The following is a 22,889-nucleotide window of genomic DNA, read 5'->3' on the forward strand; positions in this document are numbered from 1 at the left end:
AGGAGGCTGCAGGCTTGACCTGCTGCGTSTTCATTAGGAAGAGCTGCAAGCCCAGAAAGCACTTAAATGACGAAGTACTCATGCAATATTTGCTAACCGGTGCTACGTGCCAACCTCTTGCTACCGCTAAGGGATGGGGATTTTTCTCTAATGATGACCACAGGCAGTGAGCCTTCATCACACCGTGCTGCAGAGCTGGGAAGCTGATCACAGGCAGCTGGAGATCATTTTCCACTGCCAAAGGCCCTGGTGCTTTTAAACCCCTGAGAACAGCCAGGCTGCAGCCCTCCAGCCTGGTCTCCTTTAGGGGGCAAAGGTCTCCATGAAGATGAGGGTGGAGGAATCAGCTATGAGGACCTGTCAGGCTGTAAGAGAGGGCAGTGGATAACATCTCTATGACCTGAGCAACTGTTCTGGCTGATCAGGGAGGGATCCAGCTGGAGACTGCTGCTGCAGAGCTTAGGGATGGCTGGGACAAGCCTAAAGCACCCTGAGCTTCAGGCGCCACAGAAGAGATGGCAGAAAGCAGCACTTGGGGAGCTGAGCAAAGCAGGAGCACAGTGATGCAGGCTAGGGCAGAGGGGAACAGCAGGGGCATGTATGTGGCAGAAGCAAAGCACGAGCCTTACCCATCAGCAGGAAGGTTCCAGGCTGGCTGGGGTTATGGCCAACACAGACTGTTGTGACCAAGTGGGCTTTTTACCTCTTGCTGCAATGTTTACCTTCAGCACAACCCACCGATGTCCCACAGCTCTTGAGAGCAATCACAGCTTCACTTCCCTCACCCACTCCTTGCACTTTGCTCCAATATCTCCTTCCACTGTCTATTGACATGTTCAGGGATACCCATCCCAGATCTTCCTCTGCACTAACAAAAGCCACCATGCAGAGCCCTGCAGCACCTACTCTCATGGGGATGGGCTAAAGCCTGTGGATTCACAGCTGGAAAAACCAAAAAGGCTCGTGGCTCATTCTCCTTACCCATCAAAAACACCCTCCACTAACCCAGTGTAAATGTCTGTTGTGCCACTTCACTTTAAGCTGACTGCAAAGTGACATTGTTCAGGCCGATAGGAAGGATGCATATGCTCTTATCTAAAGGTTCTGGAAAGATTTAAGTTCAAGTTCAGTAAAAAATAAAATCACTTCCCCCAAAACAGGGCCATCCACACTGGATTTATGCTATCTTAAGTAAATCATACCAACAGCACTGACACCAGTGCAAACAGGGATAAAGGAGGGTGAGGAGCCTAAGTCCTTGGAGGCTTCATTCTCACCATGGTGTGGATAACACAAGAGCAGGAGCCTGAGCTGTCATCTTTCCAGATCCAAAAGTCTGTTCAGGGTGTCTGTAGGCAGCTCCAGCATCCTCTCCTCCGTGCAAGTGGGGCACCCACTCCCACAAAACAGCCACGATGCCTCAGGGAGCAGGAGCTGTCTGATGGCTACGTGCACCCAAAGGTACACCTGCCACTGGCCACACCACCTCAGCTGCTCCTCCAGGAGTGACAAGGAACTGGACCAAGACTGATGCAGCTGTTGAACTTGCTGCTGCACAACCCCATGGGAAGGTGCAACTCTGCTGGGACCTTCCAGCCACCAGCCCTTGCTCCAGGACTGCAGCATACCTTGGTGCTGCCCAGCCCCTCCCTGTCCCGGAATGATGCAGAGGAGTTATTTCCATCCTTGAGCGGACTCGGTAAAAGCACTGCATCTTCTCACGCTCTGCTGCCTCCACCAGCACAAACACCTACCCTCACCTTTGCAAATCATTCCCCGGAGTGGAAGCAGAGCACCAGGGCGGTGGTCTGCTCAGCCAGCTCTGCAGAGCAGCAGGCTTTGAGGGGGCTGGGGAGAAGCTTCCAGCAAGGGAGCACGGCAGGGAAGCCTCAGCCAGTACTCGGACAAATCCCCTTCTTGGAGAGCAGTGGAGAAGCCACGACGCTTTTCCTGCAGAGCAGCCGAAGCACATCCTGAGCCCAGGAGCTGCTGGGAGCTCCAGCCACCCTCGCACAGCAGAGGAAGATGCTGGACCTGCACATTGGTCTCTGCAGCATCACAGGCTCTGCACAGCCCCAGCCAGAGAGATTTGGACAGTCGCTAATGAAAACCAGGGAGGGTTGCTGAGTGCAGGGCAGCCACAGTTTTTTCCCCTCCAAAAATGACATCCACCTCCTCATGCCCTGCAGCAAGGCTTGCCCAGGCTGCTGGTGAAGGGAAGGGAAAATCATCCTGGCACCTGCCACAGCCAAGCACAGGCTGGAAGTGTTGGCAGAACAAAGCAAAGGGCAGAGCTGCGTTTTGCACATAAGTTCTGTATAGTGTGTGTGTGTGTGTGTGTGTACATGGTCTTTGGGTGGGCAGGGTTATTTTCACAGCAAAACCTGAGCCTCAGCTGAGCCTCAGTGCTGTCAGCTCCCCTGGCACTGTTTCTCAAAGCACCACTGGCCTGTCTTGCTCCCAGAGAAAGGACCAACGTGTGTGGAGGACACTGGCATTTAGGAAATTTCCATGCAGGAAATTACTGTGGGCAACTGGGCGGGGAAACAGGGGTGGTTTTCTGTCCCAGAGATAAACTATGATAAATTCTCAGACCTCCATCTGCTATGAAATACACTGAGTTTAGGGGTGGCAGAAATCATGAAAACTCCAGTAAGGTGGGAGCATTTTCAACCACCAAAATACTGTTCTGCAAGAGGAGAGCTCATCACTGTTCATATGTTGCCTTAGAAATTATAATCATGAATATTCCAGAATGAGCCAATCTTCAAAATTTCAGCCCAAGGAAATCAGCACTGCAGGTACATTATCCTCACCCCAAACATTACTAACTCAAGACATACGATAAGAGGCGGAGGAGCCTCTGTGTCTCATCACAAGTGACTCAATTAATTCAAGCCAATGGCCACCAGAGCCTGGCTGGAGCTGAAGAGCACTGCCAGTGTCTGGGTGCTTTAATTCCTGGCACATCACACCTGGATGCCCAAATGGCCGGCACGGGGGATCCGCTGGTCCATCCAACAGAGCCCAGTGGGGGCAGTGGGAATGTCCCCCAACAACTCTGCAGGATGTGGCCAGAGGCAGCTGCAGATGGGCTGCAGAGAAACCCTGCCCATGAGCAGTGCCAGCGGGAAGGGAAAACCAGACAAGCACATCCAAGGTGTTTGGCCATGCCTTACATTGTCCCCTTCTCCAGCCATAACCTGGACCCCGCTTCCCTGGCCCTGTCTCTCGGGCTGGGGGTGGCAGGGGTCTGCCAGCCCTGGCAGCCGGTGGGAGGGCCGGGAGAGGAAGCGCTTTGAAGTGGCTGGTGATCACTGGCACAGCCGGCTCCGGAGGCAGCGTGCAGAGACTCCCTAATGCGCCAGCCCTTTCAGGGGCAGCCTTGGCACTCAGAGAGATGGCGTGTGAATAGCCAGGACAGCAACAGGAAAAGCAAAGCAAAGAAACCAAACAACAGAACTGGGGGAAACGGCTGGAAGGAAAGCGCTCCCCAAACCTCCAAGCCCAGCTGCACTGGCCCCGACAAACCCAGGGGTGCAGGGAGGCAGAGGTCGGGATGCAGGGACCCTGCTGCCACAGGATACCCAGGACAGCAGCCTGTGCCGGCCAGACACCCTGTACTGAGCCTTTCAGAAGAGCTTGGCTGCCTGACTGTCCCCACGTTCATCTTGGGGATGCACAGAGCAGCCAGCTCTCCCTGTCTGCAAGGGGGCTGTGTGGTGGGATGGGTGAAGCACCACGTCCGACATGGGGCTGAGCCAGTTCCCATTTGCACATCTCTACTCTCTGGTCCATGCCACTGGTTGGGAATACAGGATCACTAAGGGGCAATGGGGGAAGCTCAGCTGAGGCAAGACAAAGCAGAGATGTGTCTGAACTGGAGGAGCTCAGCTTACCACAGGACAACCAGGGCTCAGGGAGAATGCTGTGCCATGGGCTGGAGACCAAATCCTCACTGGCAGGGTTGGCACAGGCATGGGGGTGTGAGCAGTGGGGAGCAGCCTTGGCAGGAACAAGGGTTGGGGCACAACATGGCATGATTTACACAGCCAGGAGAGGCTTTATGTTTTTAACCAAGAAACTCTGGATGCAAAATGACCAGGGATGGAACTGGGGAAAAGCTCAGCTCAGGACAGGCTGCAGTCCCCCATCACACAGGCCCTTCCCTGAGCAGGTCTGTACACCCCCAATGGGGGAGGCACCCTAAGGGATGGGTGCATTTAAGTGCTTCCTGCCATCAGAGGCTACCCCTCATACCCAAAGTCTGGGAGGCTGTTGATGCCAGTGGGATGAAGATGGGAAGGCAGGTTCAGCCCAGGAGGAGAAGCTGTTCTGAAAGGCCTGGAGCAACATGAGCATCGTCATGACCTGACCCCAGACCTGTACTCCCAGCTGGCCGGAGCATCCATGGGACTCCTCCCAGTGGGAAGTGGGGGGTGGCAGGGTGGGCTGCTCGGAGGGCCCACAGCCTGGGTGGCGGCACAGAGAGGTGCCGGAGGAGTGTGCTGCAGGCCGGGGGCCAGACAGGCACCCCCTCACTCTCACTCTCTCTCTCTTTCCTCTCTGTGCCTCTCTGCCGGTCGGCTTGCTACATACCTCCTTTCCTACATATTTTCTTGTTGGGCTTTCGGGTGCATTCCTTGGAAATCCGTTTTACTGTAAAATGAATAAAAGACTACAAAATAACAGGAGGCGGGAGGTGGGGAGGGAGTGTCGCCATGGGAGGAAAACTCTGGGCCAGCCGTGCTGGGCGGGAAGGAAGGCATGATGCATTCCGTGGCCAAGGGCCCCAGAGACACAGGAGTGGAGCCAGCCAGCCTGGGAGAAGCCACTGGCCTGCCAGGCTGCTCTGTTGTGCACAGCAGACCCACTGCGGGTCCCTTCCAGCCCGCTGCAAATCCCTGGGGGCTTCCCATTGCGGTGAGGCTGGGGCGGACACACGGGCAGGCGCTGCCTCCTCTGCCCTCTACTTACAGTTCAGGTGGGATCCCCTACAAAGGAAAAGGTTAGACAAGGAGGCACCCAGCACCGCTCAGCCTCACCCCAACAGGACCGTGCCCCACGGGTCCCCGGCACCCCAGGCTCATCGCTCTGCCGCTGTCCCACCGGCGGACGGAGGAGCAGCCAAGCGACGTGTCTGCCGGTGCCCCCCAACCTCCCATCCATACCAGGGCCCAGAACTCTGCCGCTGCCCCACCGGCGGACGAAGGAGCAGCCAAGCAACGTGTCTGCCGGTGCCCCCCAACCTCCCATCCATACCAGGGCCCAGAAAAGGGCTCTGTGGTCCCTTTCTTGCTGAGGTATCTTCCCAGGGAGAGGCAGAGAGTGTTCCTCCCAGCCGCAGCCCACGCCCACAACTAGCGCATGGACCTGGGGAGGGTGGGAAGCAGGGAGGAAGGACGAACTCGAACCAACTCAAGACAGAACCTGGCACTCGGCGCCTGGGGAGCACAAATCAGCTTGTCACTCTGTGGATCTGCGGTCAGAGAGTCGGATTCAGATTTAGCAATACAAGAGAGGAACCCGTGACGATGCCATGGAGGTGGAGGGGTGGGACCGGGAGGCGTGGAGGAGCAGGAGCACGCGAGACAGAGATGGCAGCTGAGGGCAAGAGGGCAAGCTGCGTGGCCAGAGAAAGCTTTCCACAAACAGACAGCATGCTGCAGGGTCCACAACCACATGCTTCAAACACAACACCCAGGTGAGACCAACCACTGCTGGGGAGGGGTGGAGTGACCCCCCCCTCGCCCTCCTGCAGTCACCCCAGTGGGGACTCACCATCCTCCGTGGGGATGTAGATGTTGAGGTACAGACAGTCCTCGTTGGGGTCCTGGATGTATGTGGCCACGATATCCAAATTGGAGGTAAACCAGATGGGCAGCATGATCTCAGGAACGGCATTGTGGATGTTCTGGGGGCAGACTGGTGAGAAGTGGGTAGCGTTCCTGATGCCTGACCAGGATGGTGGTGGCTCAGGGGGCATGAATCTCTTCTCCCCGACTGGGGGGGCAGCATAAGGAACCCCCAGGTACTGGTCCACAGGCCCCAGAATCTCACTGGGCAATGGCACACGCACCCCTCGTAACTTCCCATAGTGTGTGTTGACAGTTGGTGAGTAGACCTGGCCCTCCATCTGCACAACCATCGAGGCAAAGCTCAGGACCCAGAGGGTGAGACGCAGGTCCCAGCTGGCCACCAGCTCAGGCACTTGGAGAACAGGGGGGAAGAGAGGGCTTCTCCAGAGTATCAGCCACATTGTCCGGGAGAAACAGCACCAACATCCAGGCCTGAAGCTCCTGGGGCGAGGGCTCAGGGCATCCCCATCACATCAAGCCTCCGATTTGCCCGCCGGGAACACACGGAGCAGGAGAGCCGGGAGTCAGGAGCGTGCAGCCCAGCCACACCTTCTGCTGGGTGAGTCGGATGCAGGGAGATGTGCCACTGGCTCCTCACAGTCTCCCAGCTGCCCACTGCTGCCTGCCTGCCAGCGGCCCAGCCTGGAGGTGACTGCTGATACTGTGGAGAGATGGAGGGAATTAACAGCAGACTTGCTCTGGGAAGAGTCGAAGAGCTGCAGAGCAGAAGGAGCCAGGATCCCTGGCTGACCCTCCCACCCATGGGTGCTCATTGGCTCTACCACTACCCAAGCAGGTGGCTCTGGGAGCTTGCAAACGTGGGCAGCACAAGTGGAGCATCTGCAGACACACGGACTGTGTCTGCCTGTGCCTGCAGAGCCTGTCCCAGCACTCAGGGGCCAGCCCTGTCCCTGCCCTGCCCAGGTGATCCCCACAGCCGTCCTGGGCTATGTCCCCGTCCCATGCTGCAGGAGGGTATCAGCAGCAGATTATGGGTGACAAGATAAGCAGGGCAGTGCCACATCCCTCCCCACAAGGAGCCTGTTGGACATCGCTGGTGCCAAGCACGGCCCCGGCACAAGAGCCCACTGGCATCTCTCCTCTCCTGGCTGAGGTGGAGCAGCCTGCACTCACAGACCCTGCAGCCTGTGCTCCTTGCCTGGGCTGCTTGCCTCCGGTTTGGGTGCCACCACCCCACCTCACACACCCGCAAACCAGACCCACGTGTCCTACCAGGCACCCATCTCACCCACACACACGCTCTCCACCAGCTTTCCCCCTCCACGTGCCACGGGCCGAAGCGGCAAGACCCCAGGATGGGAACAGTCACAGTGCTCCTGGGCATCTGCCCTCCCTCCCACCCGCTCCCCGCCCCGGCTGCCTCCGGGGCAACCCTGGGGAGGCAGAACTCTGCTCCCACATCCCCCCCAGCCGGGCTGGCAGCATCGGGGGGAGCAGCTGTGGCAGCCCCCGTGGGGGCCCGCGGGGAAGGGGGAGGCACTTGCAGATGGGGACCCGCGGGATGTGTGTCAGCGAGGCAGGCGCTCCTGTGCCAGGGAGCCCTCGCCGGAGGCTGTGTGGATTCTCAGCGCTCTGCCCTTCACCTCCCGCACCGCCTGTCGCATTCAGGGCTTATGTAAGTGCCCCCCCGGCTCCCCCCGCCAGCACCGTCGCTCCCGGGGGACCCGGGCAAGGGAAGCCGCCGGGGCTGCACCCTCCCGGTGCTCCCCTCACCCCGGCGGGGCGGGCACGGCATCAGCGGGCGGCCGGCTCCGCTCCTCGGTGGGCGGATCTGCAGCCGGGTCCCTGCTAAAAGGCACGGCTTGGTGGCGGCTCAGAGGATGCTCGCTCGTCCTCTCTCAGCCACATGTCCTCACCCTGGGAGAGATGGCAGCGTTGGTGAGGCACCTCCGTTTTGCCCCAGGGCATCCTTACATGCCCACCCGGTATATCCCTCCCAAGCTCAGAGGGGAGCAGAGTTGCCTTGAAATTATTGGAGCACAAAATAAGGGCTATATGCAGATGGGAGGACGCAGCTCTGGTGGAGGTTCAGTTGGGCAGGGATTCCACAAATGGAGAACACCTCATCCAGTGAGGAAAATCCGCAGGAAAAAAAACCAAAATCACCACCAAAAAAACCACCCCAAACCCTCCAAACAAACAAACAAACACAAGAAAACCCCACCAAAACACAGCACAACCAAGAAACCCCACAGAAGGTGTCTGAAATCTGTACTGTACATGTGCAGGCAATTCACTGCTGGTGATTAAGGAGATGGGCCCATGCTGTGCCTGCCCTCCTGATATGCCCAGAGAACTCAGCAGGCTCAGAAATCAGGGTACGACAGTAAAAAGAAACACTCAGCCCAGAAAATCATGTTACTGCATTCAGCCCACCTGAGTAGCAAGGCCTCACAGGGCTGGGCATGCAGGCACCTTTCCAGAGCCTGCAAAGGGACGGCAGGGAATTCCAGACAAGGAGAGCAGTACAGCTGATGAAGAGAAACAGTCACAACACTCCCCCATCCATGGCACAGGGATGACCTGAGGGCTGAGCTATCATGACTGGGGCTGATACTGCTCTCTTTCTGACCCCCATCATCTCTGCACATTATTCCCCTCCACCTCTTCCTGCCCCACCGGGCAGTGACAGAAACACACCCAGCAGGAGCATGGCACTGCTGCATTATCCCCCAAAAAAGATGCCAAAGTCTAAGAAATAAAAGCTGTATCGAGGGACAGAAATACAGCTGAGGCACCCAGAGACCCCAAGCTCAGCTCTGCCCACCACTGCTGGAGCTACCTCTGCAGCACAATGCCTTGGCTGCTCTGCCCTGCCTGCAGCTCTGGAAGAAAACCATCATTCATCCAATATTCCTTTCTGCAATGCTCCTCCTTCAGCAGAGAACTGGCCTTTGCCTAACAGTGACATCCCAGGAGTGCAATGCTGGCTCAGGACCCCCAAAGCTTTATCCCCAAGCGGGAACTCAAAGATGCTTCACACCCACTGCTCTGCCTGACATAGCTGGAAGGCAAACTGCCCAGTGCAAATCTTCTGCTCAGGTTCCTTCAGGTACCGCAGGTCAGGATAAAGCCAATTATTAATGACTGTCATATCTAATTTGTATGACTGGAAGCTACAGGCAGCTTCCAGTCTTTATGTTAGTGCATACAGTGCTCCCCGCAGAGCCATTTCAACCGATCCGTCATCATTTTCTGTCTGCAGGAACACCACAGCCCTGCCAGCAGTGGCTTATCAGCTGATTTCCCAACTCCAGAGCTTCCTCAGGGCTTCAGCCACACGCTGCCATGGGCACTGCTGCTCCACCAACTCCTCCAGCCAAGCAATTTCGTGGCACCAGGCAGTGCCACTACACAGCTGCCCAGCTGGGCTGTGCACACCAGTCACAGGGCTGGATTCACAACCCACTTTGCATCCATGGAGTGGCTGCACACCCAGCATAACCACCCTCTCCTGACACAATGAAGAATCTCTTTTCTACAAATCACAGCAAAAAAAGGCTTCTTCTACAGCTCCTCAGAAATACATTATGATGATATTCCTCTGGGCTTTTGTTTAATCCTCTTCCATCGTTCTTTTAATAGCTTTTAAAAAACATGGAAATCTGAAGATAAAAAACACAAGCTAAGATAGAATTAAAGTTCCAAGTTCCAAGTACACATCCTTAACTTTAGCAAAATGATGCTACAGGACTTAAAACCACCTCCAATTATGAGTTTTACAAAGCATGAGGCACAGAGGTGAGTTACATTAGCTACAGCCAAATATGTTCAGATATGGAGATGCACAGTCAAGGCCCAGCAGCCCTAATGTTACCCTGGAGAGCCACAATATCTTAACACTCAAATCCAGATCATGGTATTTTAACATTTGTAATTCCGCATTTGGTTCCATCATTTTTTAAAGACTCTTTCCCTCCATGTCCCCGCAGCACAGAATAAAAGGCACCCAAACAATCTCAGTGACATGTTTCTAAAGCCTTCCTATGTTTGGATTGTTTTTCAATTACAACCCCAAAAAATGATGCAAACCCTATATCTAGAATTCCCTGGGTTTCAAATGCCTGATTTGGGATGATTACAATACCCCTGCAACACATCTGATACCCTCACATTGCTGTTCTGTGCTCTGCGCTTTCTGATGTAACTTCATGTTAACATAACATTTAGGATGGGAATTTAGCCTTAATTTAATACTGACAGACTGCCATGAGAACCCAAGCTTAGCCCCCTTCACTGTGGGCTGTTGCATGTGCCTTGCATTGCTGCCTGCTGCCTCAAAAGCTCTTAAGCTTCCCCTTTGGTCTTTCAAAGCATGCAAAATAACTGGGAGACCGGAGAAAGGACATTTCATCCAGGGAAGCAATTCCCCTCGCATCCCATGGGAGGTGGGAGCAAAACTTTCCCAGTTTCCCGCCTACAGCACTCTCGTTCTTCCCTCCAGCAGTGAAGCCAAACGTGTCCCCCAGCGAAGATGGGCTGCAGGGAGGCAGCCAGGAGCTGTGCCTGCCAACTAGAAGTGAAACCGGGCTACCGGGCTAGGCTGGGCAGATACAGCCAAACTGGGAGTGCTCAGACAGGCACACAGTGAGAAGCTGGAAGGATAAAGACACCACAGGCATCCCAGGTCGCTCTGCCAGGCCGCTGGTGGGTGAGCGGAGGAAGTGAGGCTGCTGGCTGTTAGGGATGTTATTCATGTGCTTCGGAAAACAAATGCTCCATAGGTATTTCCACGGCCACACTGTCTGCCAGACGGCTTCCTCCTCAACAAAGAGACGCTCTCCATGGAAACCTGGGCGAGTGGGATCCTCTGGAAGCCTCTCTGGCAGATGCATATTCAGGCATCTCAACACCAGCCAGACAAGCCGGATCCACACCTCCTCTGGCAGATGGCCGAGGAGATGTGAGCAGACAGCCTGCTCTCATATTGGACCCTTCCTCGGGGCCCAGCCTCCTGCCCTGGAGCACTTGGGCTGACACAACCCCAGGCTCATCAGGCTGATGTTGTGGTTCTATGTCCCGTGTGGTACAGAGCCAGGACAGACCTCAAACCACCCAGCTGGCACGGATGGATGATCTCCTTCCAACAGGGTGTCCCACTGCACCCTCCATTCACTCTGCCTTGTGCAGCTCTGCTCACCATCTGAGCCCGCTGTATTTTAATGAGAGGTAACTGGGGGCCAGCCCATGCACCCCAGAACAAACATGCACCTGGCAAACAGTGTGAGAAACCTCTGCCTCCTCTTTCCCAGGGCGACTGAGCTCCAAACCCTTCCACCAGCCTGTGCTCCTGGAGTTCAGGCTGGTGCTCAGCTCTCAGGCAGCAGCAGCTGCCAGATGCACTGCCCACCCTGCCAGCTTCTCTCCTCCACTGGGCAGCAACCCCAGCTCTCACCCAGTCCCATCCCACCTGGCCTACAATGCTGCAGAAACGTCATAGGAAACCCTGGGGAGCACAGAAGCTGCAGCACAACTGGGCTGTGTCCGTGTGTCCCAGAGGCTCCTCATGAGCATCCCTCTGCCTGCAGGTCTTGGCTTGCACTCTCTGATGCTTGTGGCTTGGGTCAGTGCTTGAGGATAATACTACAGAGCAAAGTTGGTGGTTTGTGGATTGTGCCCAGTGGGTCTTTCTGACCCACCCCAGGTTACCCATCCATGCCACAGACAGATGTTTCCTGGTCCCACAGCACTGTGGGGGCAATTCCCAGGACTTGAAGTCTGTCACAGAGCTGGTGCACAGTAATAGATGACTTGCAGTTACACTGAAAGGGACATGTAGGGTTTCAGAAAGGTCTGCCCTGCTGCTGCTACTGCTCTGCTTTTCCATGAGTGACCTAAAGGACAGTATGTTTCAGAATCTGCACATGGCATCCAGCACTTTGGAGGCCGGGACAGGAGTTTGACATGCTCCTGACAGACTGGGTGAGAGATGATGGGCAGGGCTGTAAGTCATTGGGAGGTAAAAAATTGCACAAACAGACCATGGAAGAAAACATAGCAGCATTTCTGCCACAAGGGTCATGAGGGCTACAGGAGTACAAACTGAACGTGAGCCAGCATATCATTGCCACAAAAAAAGGCAAGTACAGTAGGATGTGTGAAAAGGCCAGCTTACACATGAGTAATTACTCTGCTCTCCTTTCAGCTCATAAAGACACACCAAATAATTATACTGTTGTCTAGAGAACCAGTTCATTCCCCAAACTGAGAGAGGCCTTGGGAGGTCAGCAAGATCACCAAAAAGCCTTGGACAAAAGTCTGGAAGAGTGGAATTAGTCTAGACAAGAGAAGTTAAAGGACACAATTTTATAACATGTAAAGGCCACTGCGAAAAAAGTTCAGAACACTCTGCCCTTTCGTGCTAGGTAGGAGACACATTCATATTCAGAAAGGAGAGTCAAGTGTACACCAGGAAAAGTTAAAGCACCCCACGACTGTCTGCAAAGGGTGGTACATGACAGATGGATGTGACCCCCAGCATCCCCTCCAGCCCAGTCCCTGCCCTCATTCGTTCAGCATTTGTCACGGTCTGGGCACACAACAGCCACCTTGGCCACAAAGCCTTCAGCATTTAGGATGCTCTGACAGAGCACAGCACACATGGAGGAGGCTTTCCAGCACCACGGAGCCCAAAACACCTGTTCTACACAGTGCCAAGGTCTCTCCCAGAATCCAGTGTCCCCACTCTCCTCCTGAGGCACATCTGGAGCCCCCCCCTGATACTGAGACACCACAGTCACTCTAATGAGACAGAAGGAAAAAGAGTTACAAACCTCACCCTCATTTGCCTCAAGTGCAGGACACGTCCCTGTGACTTGCCTTTCCTGGCTCCTACTCACAGTCCCACCAATATTTAAAGCAAGCTGAATGTCAGAAACCTATGAGACACTCCACTGCACATCCTTTGCCCTGGGGAGAGGATGAGAGACCACGTGAGAAGTGTCACTTAAGCTCCTCAATGCTGCAGGAACATATGTGGGACAGAAGCTCTTTGACAACTCCCAGACACATGCCAAAATCCTCGAGAGCTCCATTCAGAACAGAAGAATGTTACTCAAAATCCCTAGAAACAGACAATTTGAAGAGCCACTTCTGCTGTGGTGCCAATGGCCTCCTGCTGCAATATGGCCTGTCCCCATTTGCTCCATGGCCTTTAATGAATCCTTCATTAAATAATCAAGCCCGACTTGGGAAGGGCACCAGGGGCAAAGCAAACCTTTCTCTTGCCCACATTTCAGCCTTTCCAGACATTTTTGGTGTTGAGTGCCAGCACGCCGTTCGATGCCCGGCTCCAGAAGACATGCTACCCAGCAGGTGAGACAGCCTGGCTCATTTCCAACTCCTGTTTAGCATCAAGAGTTCCAAAAATGGTGGAGGTTACTCAGTGTCACCGAGCTGTGACTGGTGATGCTGCTGAAGGACAGCCAGTGAGCACTGCAGCAGGGACAGCCTTGGGGTCAGCTGATTCCGACACCAATACTGCTGATTCAAGAAGAAGGTGGCCACTACAGAGGACCCAAGGACAACTGTGTTTTGAAAGCCTAGACGCTTTTGGAGTGGGCTACATGCTCACCTTGAGTTGGTTTAGATTTTGACTGACCTTCCCACTCAGTGCTTCCCAGGAGCCTGGTGAAAAGCTGACAGGGCCATGTGGCACAGCCAGCAGCTGCTGTGTGAGCAGGAGGAGGCTCTGCCAGGACAGGAAGAGGGGAGTGGCAGCAGCCTCTCGGTGGAGAGCGAGGTTCCCACGTGGCTCAGGGATAGCTGCTGGAAGTAGGCTGTTTAGTGCCACGTTCTGGATAGAAATAATCTGGATTATCTCACGCTACGGCTTTCCTGACCCCAGCATTAAGAAGCGGTGGGAGCTTTTCTCTCCCTCACCTTGCTACTCGCACAGTTTCCATGTACAAACGCCTGCCTGCAGGGGCAGAGGGTAACGAGATCTACTGTCCGAACGCCTGCACAACTCACCGGCAGCGAAGGAAGGGCCTGACTCAACCCAGAGGGTCGCAAAGCCCCGGGATCCCCCGGGACCGGCAACATCTGGGTGTGGCATCGCTGTGTCCCGGTGTGGAGGGACCGATGGCGGCGGGGCGGGGCTGCGGGATGTTCCCGGAGCATCTCCCGCCCGGCGCCCCGCGGGAGCTGTCCCGTCAGCACCGCACCGGGACCGGCCCGCCCAGCGAACCGCAAACCCCATCACCAGGACCAGTGGAAGGGTGACCTCTCGGCAGCTTCCTGAGGAAGGGAAGTGGAGAGGGAGGTGCTGAGCTCTTCTCCCTGCTGCCCAGCGATAGGACATGAGGGAAGGGTTCAAAGCTGCAAGGGGAGGTTTACACTGGGAAGCGTTTCTGTACAGAAGCATTTCCATACAGAGAGTGTTGCCAAACACTGGAACAGGCTTCGTAGAGAGGTCATCAATGCCCCAAGCCTGACACTGTTTGAGAGGCATTTGGACAACACCCTTAACAACATGCTTTAACTTTCAGTCAGCCCTGAATGGGCCAGGCAGTTGGACTAGATGACCATTGTAAGTACCTTCCAACTGAAATTATTCTATTCTATTCTATTCCATTCAAAACAGTGCTTCACAAATAAATGGCAGCACTACTCCAGCGCTGCCTTTGAGCAGGCAGGTGACTGACAACACAAAAGTGCATCCACAGAACTCTGGAATTTCCAGACGAGTACTCAGAGGAGCGAACTGACAGACAATCTGCTTTCAGCAAGCCCTTGGCACCAGCACAAAGTTCATGCCAAGACAACTTGCTCACTCTCCCACACATCACAAACAAGCACCAGGCACCTACTTTAAGGCAATATAATCTCACTCACAAATCTGTGATCAACACTCCACAGCTAGCGACTGGAGTGCAAATCTCACCCAGCGCAGAGAGAGCTGACTGCACAGGCAGCATTCCCCTCACTTCCTTCTCCAGCTTTGGCAAGCTGCACACTGACATTATCCCACCTGCTCATCACCATCCCCCTCACATCTGCCAGAGTAATGCCTCCGATGTCCTCTCCCAAATAAATGCCCTGGAAACTACCACAGCTAACAAGGGCTGTTTTTAAAGTTAACATGGATCATTATGACTGAATTGTGTTAGGGAGCAATTACACAAGCACAAGGCTCTTTTCAATAAGCTTTTAAAAGTCCATGTCCAAACATGTTCATGTTTCTCACATTAGCAAAAGCAGGTTTGAAATCTAATAAAGAAAGGAGACTTTAGTGACCCAAAGAGGCTGGCTCAATGCAATGACACCCTCATTTCTGAAATGTCCCAAATTAAATATGAAACCCAGCTGCTAATGGAATGTCCTTCCCCCAAACTCTCTCACACTCCAGTCTCTCATCAAGCTCCTTTCTGTGCACCAAACCATGCAAAGGACATGAACCTCCTGCAACCAACTGGGCCATGGGCAATTTGCACAAAGCTCTGTCCTACCCATACCACCACCTGTGCTAAGAATGGCTCAAGACAGCTCACACATGCTCCAGGGAAAGCTGAGAAAGCATCAGTGGCTGCAGGAAGGCCGAGTGCCTGCACAGCCAATGCTTTCCACGGACCAGCGTGGACTGGAGGAGGCTCTATAAATGTAAGGAGGTGGGCTGGGCAGAGAGGAACTGACTGCAGCTTAAAATACATGGACTTCCTGCAAATGCGACTAGAGAGGGTGGGCAGGGAAAAAAAAAAACAGGAGTGCTCTGAATGGGAAGAACTACACCCAAAATAAGTTGTCAAAGTTTCATTTTACTGACTCAAAGCCGGAAGCCAAAAATCACTTAATGAAAGATTGCAATCCAGACAGTGGTTTTAGAGCCTCTGGCTTCAGCAGCAGAGCCAGTAAAGGATTGTTTCCTTTACCAACACCTGCCCCAACCACCTGTTTCTGCTTAACATCACTAACCCCTGCTCTTTGTCAGCTCAGCAAGGTTTTGCAGGGTAGAATTATAAACCAGGTCATGGAAGTAATCTGGGCTAAAGGTAATGAAACCAAGGACAAAGATGAAGAAAATAGCTGGAGACAAGCAGGAACTAACTTTTTCACAGAAGCTGAAATATGACATAATAAGTTTCCTTGTGCAGAGATAAGGTTATAAGTTCTCTGGCAGTGTACAAGCACCACCTTTCTGCACAACCTGTTTCCACCCTGTCTTGTACCATGGGACACCAAGCACAGGGAGCAGGGTGGCTGTATGGAGACAGCACATCCCGAGAGAGCCACCCCTCCAGGGTCCCAATGCAGGCAGCAGAGCCATGTGTGCTCCCTCATGGTGCAAGAAAGCCCAAGCATTGCAATCCAGCACCAAACTGTTGGCTCATTGTGGGGTCTTTGGTGTCAGTGCTCAGAAAATCTGTCCCAGGAGCTCAAACGAGCTCACATTACCTGCACTGTCCACAGCACCTCCACCTTGCTACCACAGCCCCTACTTCCAGGTGAAACACCAGCCAGGCTCTGCAGAGACCCATGTGCCCAGAGCCTGGGATGCAGGGCTGTGCCAGCCCACTCTCCCTAGCTTCCCACAGCTTCGAGAGCTGCAGGTCCTGTCCTGTGCCAGAGGGATGTCCTGGCTGAACTCCAGCCCACCAACCTACTCAGAGAGGTGAGTGCCCCAGCACATCCCACCTGACACAAGCTGCTGAGTTTTATGTTAGTGCCAGTGGCCCTTACCAAAGGCCAGACTTGACTTTCTGACCATATTGCAAGTGCCCCTTTGAGGCCTAATGGCATCACCTGCCACTCCATGACACTGCAGCTTGCCCGGGGTACAGTCAGTTCTGGGGGCAAGCCAGCACTGAGGACCAGGGCACTGCTCAGTCCCAGCCCTGCCTTGACTGGCCTGGGAGACCATGATCCCCTCCTCACTGCACTGAACTCTTCACCTACATCAGAGGGCTGCTCTCTGCAAAGCACTTGGAGGTGGGACTCCCAGCTCTGGACTGGGGCAGGAGATGGGGAGCTGTGACCACTGGTAGCAACGCACAGGTAGGACAGAGCTCGGGCCAGTGCAAGCTGCATTTGTTAATACTGTAATGCACATTCACTCTGCTCCCACCAGCAAGCAGGACTCAGTGGAAACATCAGAAAGGAAAGATCCAAACGTGGAGGTGGGAAAATGCTGGAAGCATCATGGACTCCTCCATCCACACCACCATCCTGCCTGCTGCCCAGGTCCCTTTCTCTTCCAGCTGCACTTTGCTCCTCGGCCCCAGAGGGCAGGGGAGACCATCCCAGGGCAGCACCCCTTGGCAGGGCTCCTGCCGGCAGCCGGGGCCGCACACCCAGAGCCAACATGACACAGCGTCAAGCAGCCACATCCTGCAGCAGCCACTGCTCCTCCAAGGTGACGTCAGCCTCCGCAAGAGCTGGCAGGCAGGACATGCTGTGCATGCCGGCCGCGCTGCTCCCAGACACCGCCTGGCTCCAGCACACGCTGTGGCCCGCGCTCCTCACCCGCTACGATTTATCTACAAATTGAATTTCACACTTGCACGCTCCAGAGTAAGGCACAGGTGCTGGAGGAGCCACCCTCCCCCTCCACATCTGCCTTCCCCCTCGCCCCACCCTGCTGCCGAGCGCCGGCACCGAGGATGACGGTGATGGCTGGCGGCTGTGGAGGAGCTCCTGGGCAAAGCCGCCGACACCGCACGGCCGGCACCGCATCCCGACAGAGCTGCCACGCTCAGGGCAACGCCAGGGCAAGGGGAGCCCTGGGGCCCCTGGCACAACGGCCACCCACGTGTGCTGCTGGCACGACACAGCGTCCAAAAACGCCCATCTGCAGCTGAATAAGATAAAAGCCCATCCCAGAGTTGCTGGTTTCCCCAGAAACCCTAAAGGCTTTCCCAGGAATTCTGGAAACGCACAGATTTGCTACGTGCTCCAGTAAGCAACCTAACGAGTTCGTACAGTTGTCGCAGCCAGAGACCACCATTATCACAGGTTGTATGTACAGCTGGCAGCTCAGACAGATGTGGTGTCAGTCCCCTTGGAAGGACCTCAGGCAGTTACCTGGTGCAGCCCAAGTCCATGACAGCCTAGGCTCAACTAAGACAAGCACCTTCCTCAGGGAGGGAAGCCTGCCCTCATCAAGGCCATTGGCCACTCGCATTCCCAAACCAAAACCAAAGCTGGCGTGACTAAGCAGAAGACCATAGAAGCACCCAGGGCTGGAGAGTCAGCCTGCAGCCAGGGCAGCTCCACAAAGTCTTGCTCATGCAGCCAGGGCTCACTGAGGACTGTAGGTCAGGCAAGCCAGCAGCTAGGAAGGAAATCTATTCAAATTTAATCCAAAATGTATTTTCTATTTTCCCTTGTAAATTTATCCTCCCATATTTTCTATCTTCAAGCACAAAAAAGCAGAAAGCCTAAAACCTCTGGGAAAAAAAATCCTTTAATGTGTTTTACTGCAAATACCGCCTAGTGTTAAGAAATAAGCTGGACCAGAGCAAATCAAGCAGCCTGGGGATGCCCTGTCTCTCCAGGGGGAGCACACTAGGATGAAGCAGGCCACACAGGCATGCTGCAAGGACCAGCAATGCCAAGACAAGTCAACTGCCCAATGCCAAGACGGCTCTTGTGCGCTCTGCTGCTTCTCAGAGGTCCCCAAGCACAACTCTGCCTCAGCATAAGCCCACTTTGAGGCATCGCTCCCAAGGGACACAGGAGGAGGCTTTTGTTACAAAGAGCAGGGAACCAATTGGCTCCTCTCAAAGTCCTGAGCGTCAAAGTACAGTAGCTCCCTGCCCAAGTCTGCAACCTCACATCCTCATCAAGAGAGCCCAGTGGCAACAGAGACCAAAATGACAACGAGACAGAAACAGAGATCATTTCTGTCTTGAGGCACAGCTGCTATCCAAGGGAGATTTCAGACTGTGGTTGCAAGGACACCCTTGTGCTGTCTGGATACTTCTCTCAGCCCTCACCTCCTGGAAGTCATGAGGATGGGAAACAGCATCCATGAGCAACAGCCTTGGTTGACCTCATCCTGCTGCCCTCCAACCAAAGCCCACTGGGACTGCTAGATCCCCATCTCATCCCTGCATCCTTCTCTCCAAGTCCACTTCGCCCACAAAAAGCAAGCCTCTCCCAAGCCAAGGCTCACATCTCCCTGTTGTCCTTGCATGTCTCTGGACTGCTCAGGAGCTGGGGAACAGGCCTCTCAGCATCCCACATATGCCAAGGTAAGGCTGAACTGGACCCTCAGTGATAGCAGGACATGAGTCTTTTCTCGTTTGGGCATAAAACCAGAAACAAAACTGACACTGATGCTTCCTGATGTGTGTGAGAACAGGCAGAGCCAGGGGACTGGAGGAGGGGGAGATGAAGATCAGATCCCTGGAGATCCCACGTGCAGCGAGTACCAGGGAACTGGGACAGCTCTAAGATGAGACTCCAGCTCTGCTGTCAGTGTGTCAGGCAGGTCCCCTGTGCCCAGGGAACCAGAGGAAACAGAACGGCAAGGTAGCACAGGAGGAAGGGGTATTGCCTCCCATTTTCAATCCAACTGAATGAGTAGACAAAAGCCCGTCAGAGGTCTCCAACAGAAGGTCCTGAGGACAAGGTCCTCAGCAAGGCAGAGGATTGGTGCTTAGCACAGGTCCCATCTCTCCCACCAGCTGCTCCTCCATCACGTGGGGAAAGCATCCCACGCTCTCAGCGAGCAGGCAGGACTGAGCATGCACCTCTCACCCTGTGCCAAGTGAAGTAACACAAACTGGATGGGGATAAACCCACCCTTCTTTATCAAAGCCTCCCCCTGGAGCTCCCCCCTGGCTCCACCCTCTCTGGTGGGCACAACATTATGAAAATAACAGACCAGACCAAAGGTCCACCTTTGCTCTGTGTACTTTCTCGCAAGAAGTCAGAAGCACAAGCAATTTGCAGCTCAGCAGCTGCCCAAGTCAGAGGTGGATTTCAGTGTATTTATTGGTTCTGGAGGAGCATCTTGTCTTTCTTGAATTCATCCCATTTCTCCTGAAACCAATGCAAGATTTTGCTGTTCATGACACCTTGTCCTGAGGACTTCTGTGATTTGATAGCACATCTGCAAGAGGCAGTGCCCCTCCTCCTGTTTGGCACCTCCTGCTAGCTTAATTTGATGTGACCTTGTACTTGTACAGAAATAAACAGTGAACAGTTAACCTCTATCACTTCTCTCCTGGCCTCCTGTAGACATGTCTTATCCATCTTCTGTTGTTTCTTTTCCAGTCTGAAGAGCCCTGCCTTATTTAGCCATTTTTTTGCAGAGAGGTCTTCAGACCTCTGACCATTCCTGCTGTAACTTCCAGGCATTTGACTCCACAATGATCTCAATGCTCACACATCTCTTCTGAGCTCCCCCGTGGGCAGTTCTAGAGACAGAGACAGAGCAACCCCTGTCCCTTCTCCTCCATCACTGTTCCATGAGTCCTCAAGTTGCTCAGTGGTGCCTGGAGTCATGTAAGGGTAGAGAAAACACGTGAGGACAGTCTCACCTTCACAACTCCTTCAGCACTGGGTGCCAGAACCAGGACATGGACAGGGCCACTCCCATGGTGAGTGGCATGCAGGCACTTTGGTCACACTACAGACTTGGGCTTCTTCTCCCACTCCTTTAGAGCAGCACCTAATGACTGCTTGATGAAGGCAAAGTCCCCGCAGCCCCTGATCACCATCAAACAGCATTCTCAGTAGTCCCCTCCCCAAGCCCATCTCAAAAGCTTCCTGACCAAACTGTTGCCAACCATCCTTGCTCTCAGAGAGCCCCAGCAGCCCAGGCCCAGACCCAAACAGGGTTCGTGCACAGTATGAGCCCTGTAACATGCTCTCTCTGCAACCTTTCCCAAACTTTGCCACCTGCTCTGCTGGCACGGCTGGAGCATCTGGCTACCAGGCAAAGCTTCAGCTCTGCTTGCCAGGCACCTTACAGGATACACTCACACTGAGATGCAGTTTGAAAACAACAGATGTTACTCCACTGCTCTGCATTTTGCAGTGTCAGGAACTAGGCTTCTTTACCAACCATCCCCCGAGCTCCTTGCCAAGGCGGTCTCAGCTCAAACAGCGCTCCCCAACACAGTCTTGCTCACAGACAGCCCCTGCCAGGCAGACAACATGGCAAAAGGGATGTGACTTTCCCCACACAACTGCAAGCCTAAGCAGGAACATAGGTTCCATCATGGACTGTAATACCTCTCAGACAAGCCTCCAAACAAACAGCACATAACCTCCTATCCAGGCAAAACTTCCGGGAGCTACACGAACCAGACATGACCCAGCAGCTGCAGCCAGAAGCACCCATGTCTTTCCACTGCTCCTTCTTCATACCCATTTCCTCTCAGTCAGACTTGCTCCAGGGTCTGAATGATGTGGGTTCAAACTGGCAGCTCTGGCAATTGCAGGACCATTTATTCATTCCCCTCACACCCGCAGTGGAATCCTGCTGAGGCCAGCAGTGCACACAGTGCTGGTCACAGCCTGCTCCCTGCCCCCAGCTCTGGGGAGCATCACGTTAGGAGACCACCAGAGCACTTAGTCCACCATGCAGCACCACTCAGCTCTGCCAGTCCTCAGACCCAGCTCTTCCTGAGCACCCTGGTACCAGGATCCAACCTGTCTCTTTGTGCTGTTGTGCCCCTGCCAGCTGGCTGTGACCATCTCCCCTCTGTGCTGACCCCAGAGCCACACAGGGACCTTGGCTGTCTTTCAAAACGCTGTCAGTGGCAGCCAATAACCACAGACCACCAGCAGAGGAATCTCTGCCTGGGATCCCACAGGGAGCTGATAATTGTTGCATCCCTGTGGCACTGGAAGTTCTAAGGACACAGAGCCAGGCTGTCCCTGCCCTGTCCCTCTGCACTCGGTGCACAGCCCCAGGATGGCAGATGCACATTCCCTCTGTGCTCTGCTGTGAGATTTCACAGGTTCCTCTGCAGCTCCACCACAACTTGTTGCCCAGGCACATGCTCCATGTCCCCATCCCCATCATTTCCCACCATCCTTACACCCTCCTACTGTTACTGGATTCCTCCAGCTGCCACCAGCACAGCATAGCCACTCCACACTGGTCTGTCTGAGGCCACAGCTGCTCCTGGACAGCCAAGAGAGCTTCCTTTCTCCCCTGACTGCTGCAAATAAATAGCTCCTAGAAAGGAGGATACAAGAAGATGGCAGCAAACTGCTCGGGAGGCAGGAGACTCGCTGTGGTTGGGGAGGTTTAGGAGCTGGCTGAGCTGATGCTGCTTGTGAATGGTGTAGATGGAGCTTAGAGACTTGATAACCTCGAGGTCCCTTCCTTACCAGCTGTCCTAAAACACCTCCTCCCTTGACACAAAGACAATGCCAACATGGACCTGCCACAGGATTTTGGCAGCCACTATCTCCTTGCAGTTGCTCGTGGACTCAATGTTATCCTGGTCAAAAGACACCTGGAATGAGTCCCTGTCTGTGTTGGACCTGAGCACCCAGAGCAGATCCCACAGAGCCAGGACAGACAGAGCCACCACATCTGGAGCCTCAGCACAGCTCTCTGCCAATTCTCATGCTGCCTTCTGAAGCTTTGGCAGGCCCCTGCCCTGGGCAGCCTGCACAGCAGCTCCACTCGTGACTCCAGGCTCTGGCTGCCCTCACCACCCCGCTCTTGAGCACCTCCACTCCAGCCCTTTGGGACAAAATCCTCCACATGAGGTCTGGGAAGGAGACAACCCCAGATGAAAAGCGCAGGGCAACACCCTTGGCATGTGCTCAACCTCCCCTCTACAAGGCTGCCCTAGATGCTCGTTGCTGTTGAATATGGGCAGTTGGAGGCTGTGCAAGCCAGCAGCATGCACGCCCTGCCAAGATGGGCTCTGCAGCTCCCATTTCCCCAGCACAGCCCACGTCCAAGGGCTGCCCTGCACCTTGGCGGCTTTTGCTCGTGCTCTGGAGGTTGAGAGCTGCATGTTTGCAGGTGTCCAACCAAACTCCACATCCCGACTGCACACGTAACCATGGCAACTGCACATGCGAGTGGCAAAGCCTCGA

The 22,889-nt window shown here is 54.5% G+C and overlaps 1 protein-coding gene across 1 annotated transcript in view; it reads right to left on the reverse strand.

The window, feature by feature from the left end:
- The window catches only part of NLGN3 (neuroligin 3), a 19,012-nt gene extending 12,463 nt beyond the window's left edge, over positions 1-6,549 (reverse strand). Inside the window, 1 exon segment of the mRNA XM_029959158.1 lies at positions 5,782-6,549. Within this exon segment, the coding sequence (XP_029815018.1) occupies positions 5,782-6,259 (478 nt within the window). The 5' untranslated portion in view covers positions 6,260-6,549.
- Positions 6,550-22,889: the final 16,340 nt, after the last annotated feature.

Source organism: Manacus vitellinus, unplaced genomic scaffold, assembly GCF_001715985.3.
Source record: "Manacus vitellinus isolate BGI_N305 unplaced genomic scaffold, ASM171598v3 scaffold_19_pilon, whole genome shotgun sequence".
Taxonomy (NCBI): domain Eukaryota; kingdom Metazoa; phylum Chordata; class Aves; order Passeriformes; family Pipridae; genus Manacus; species Manacus vitellinus.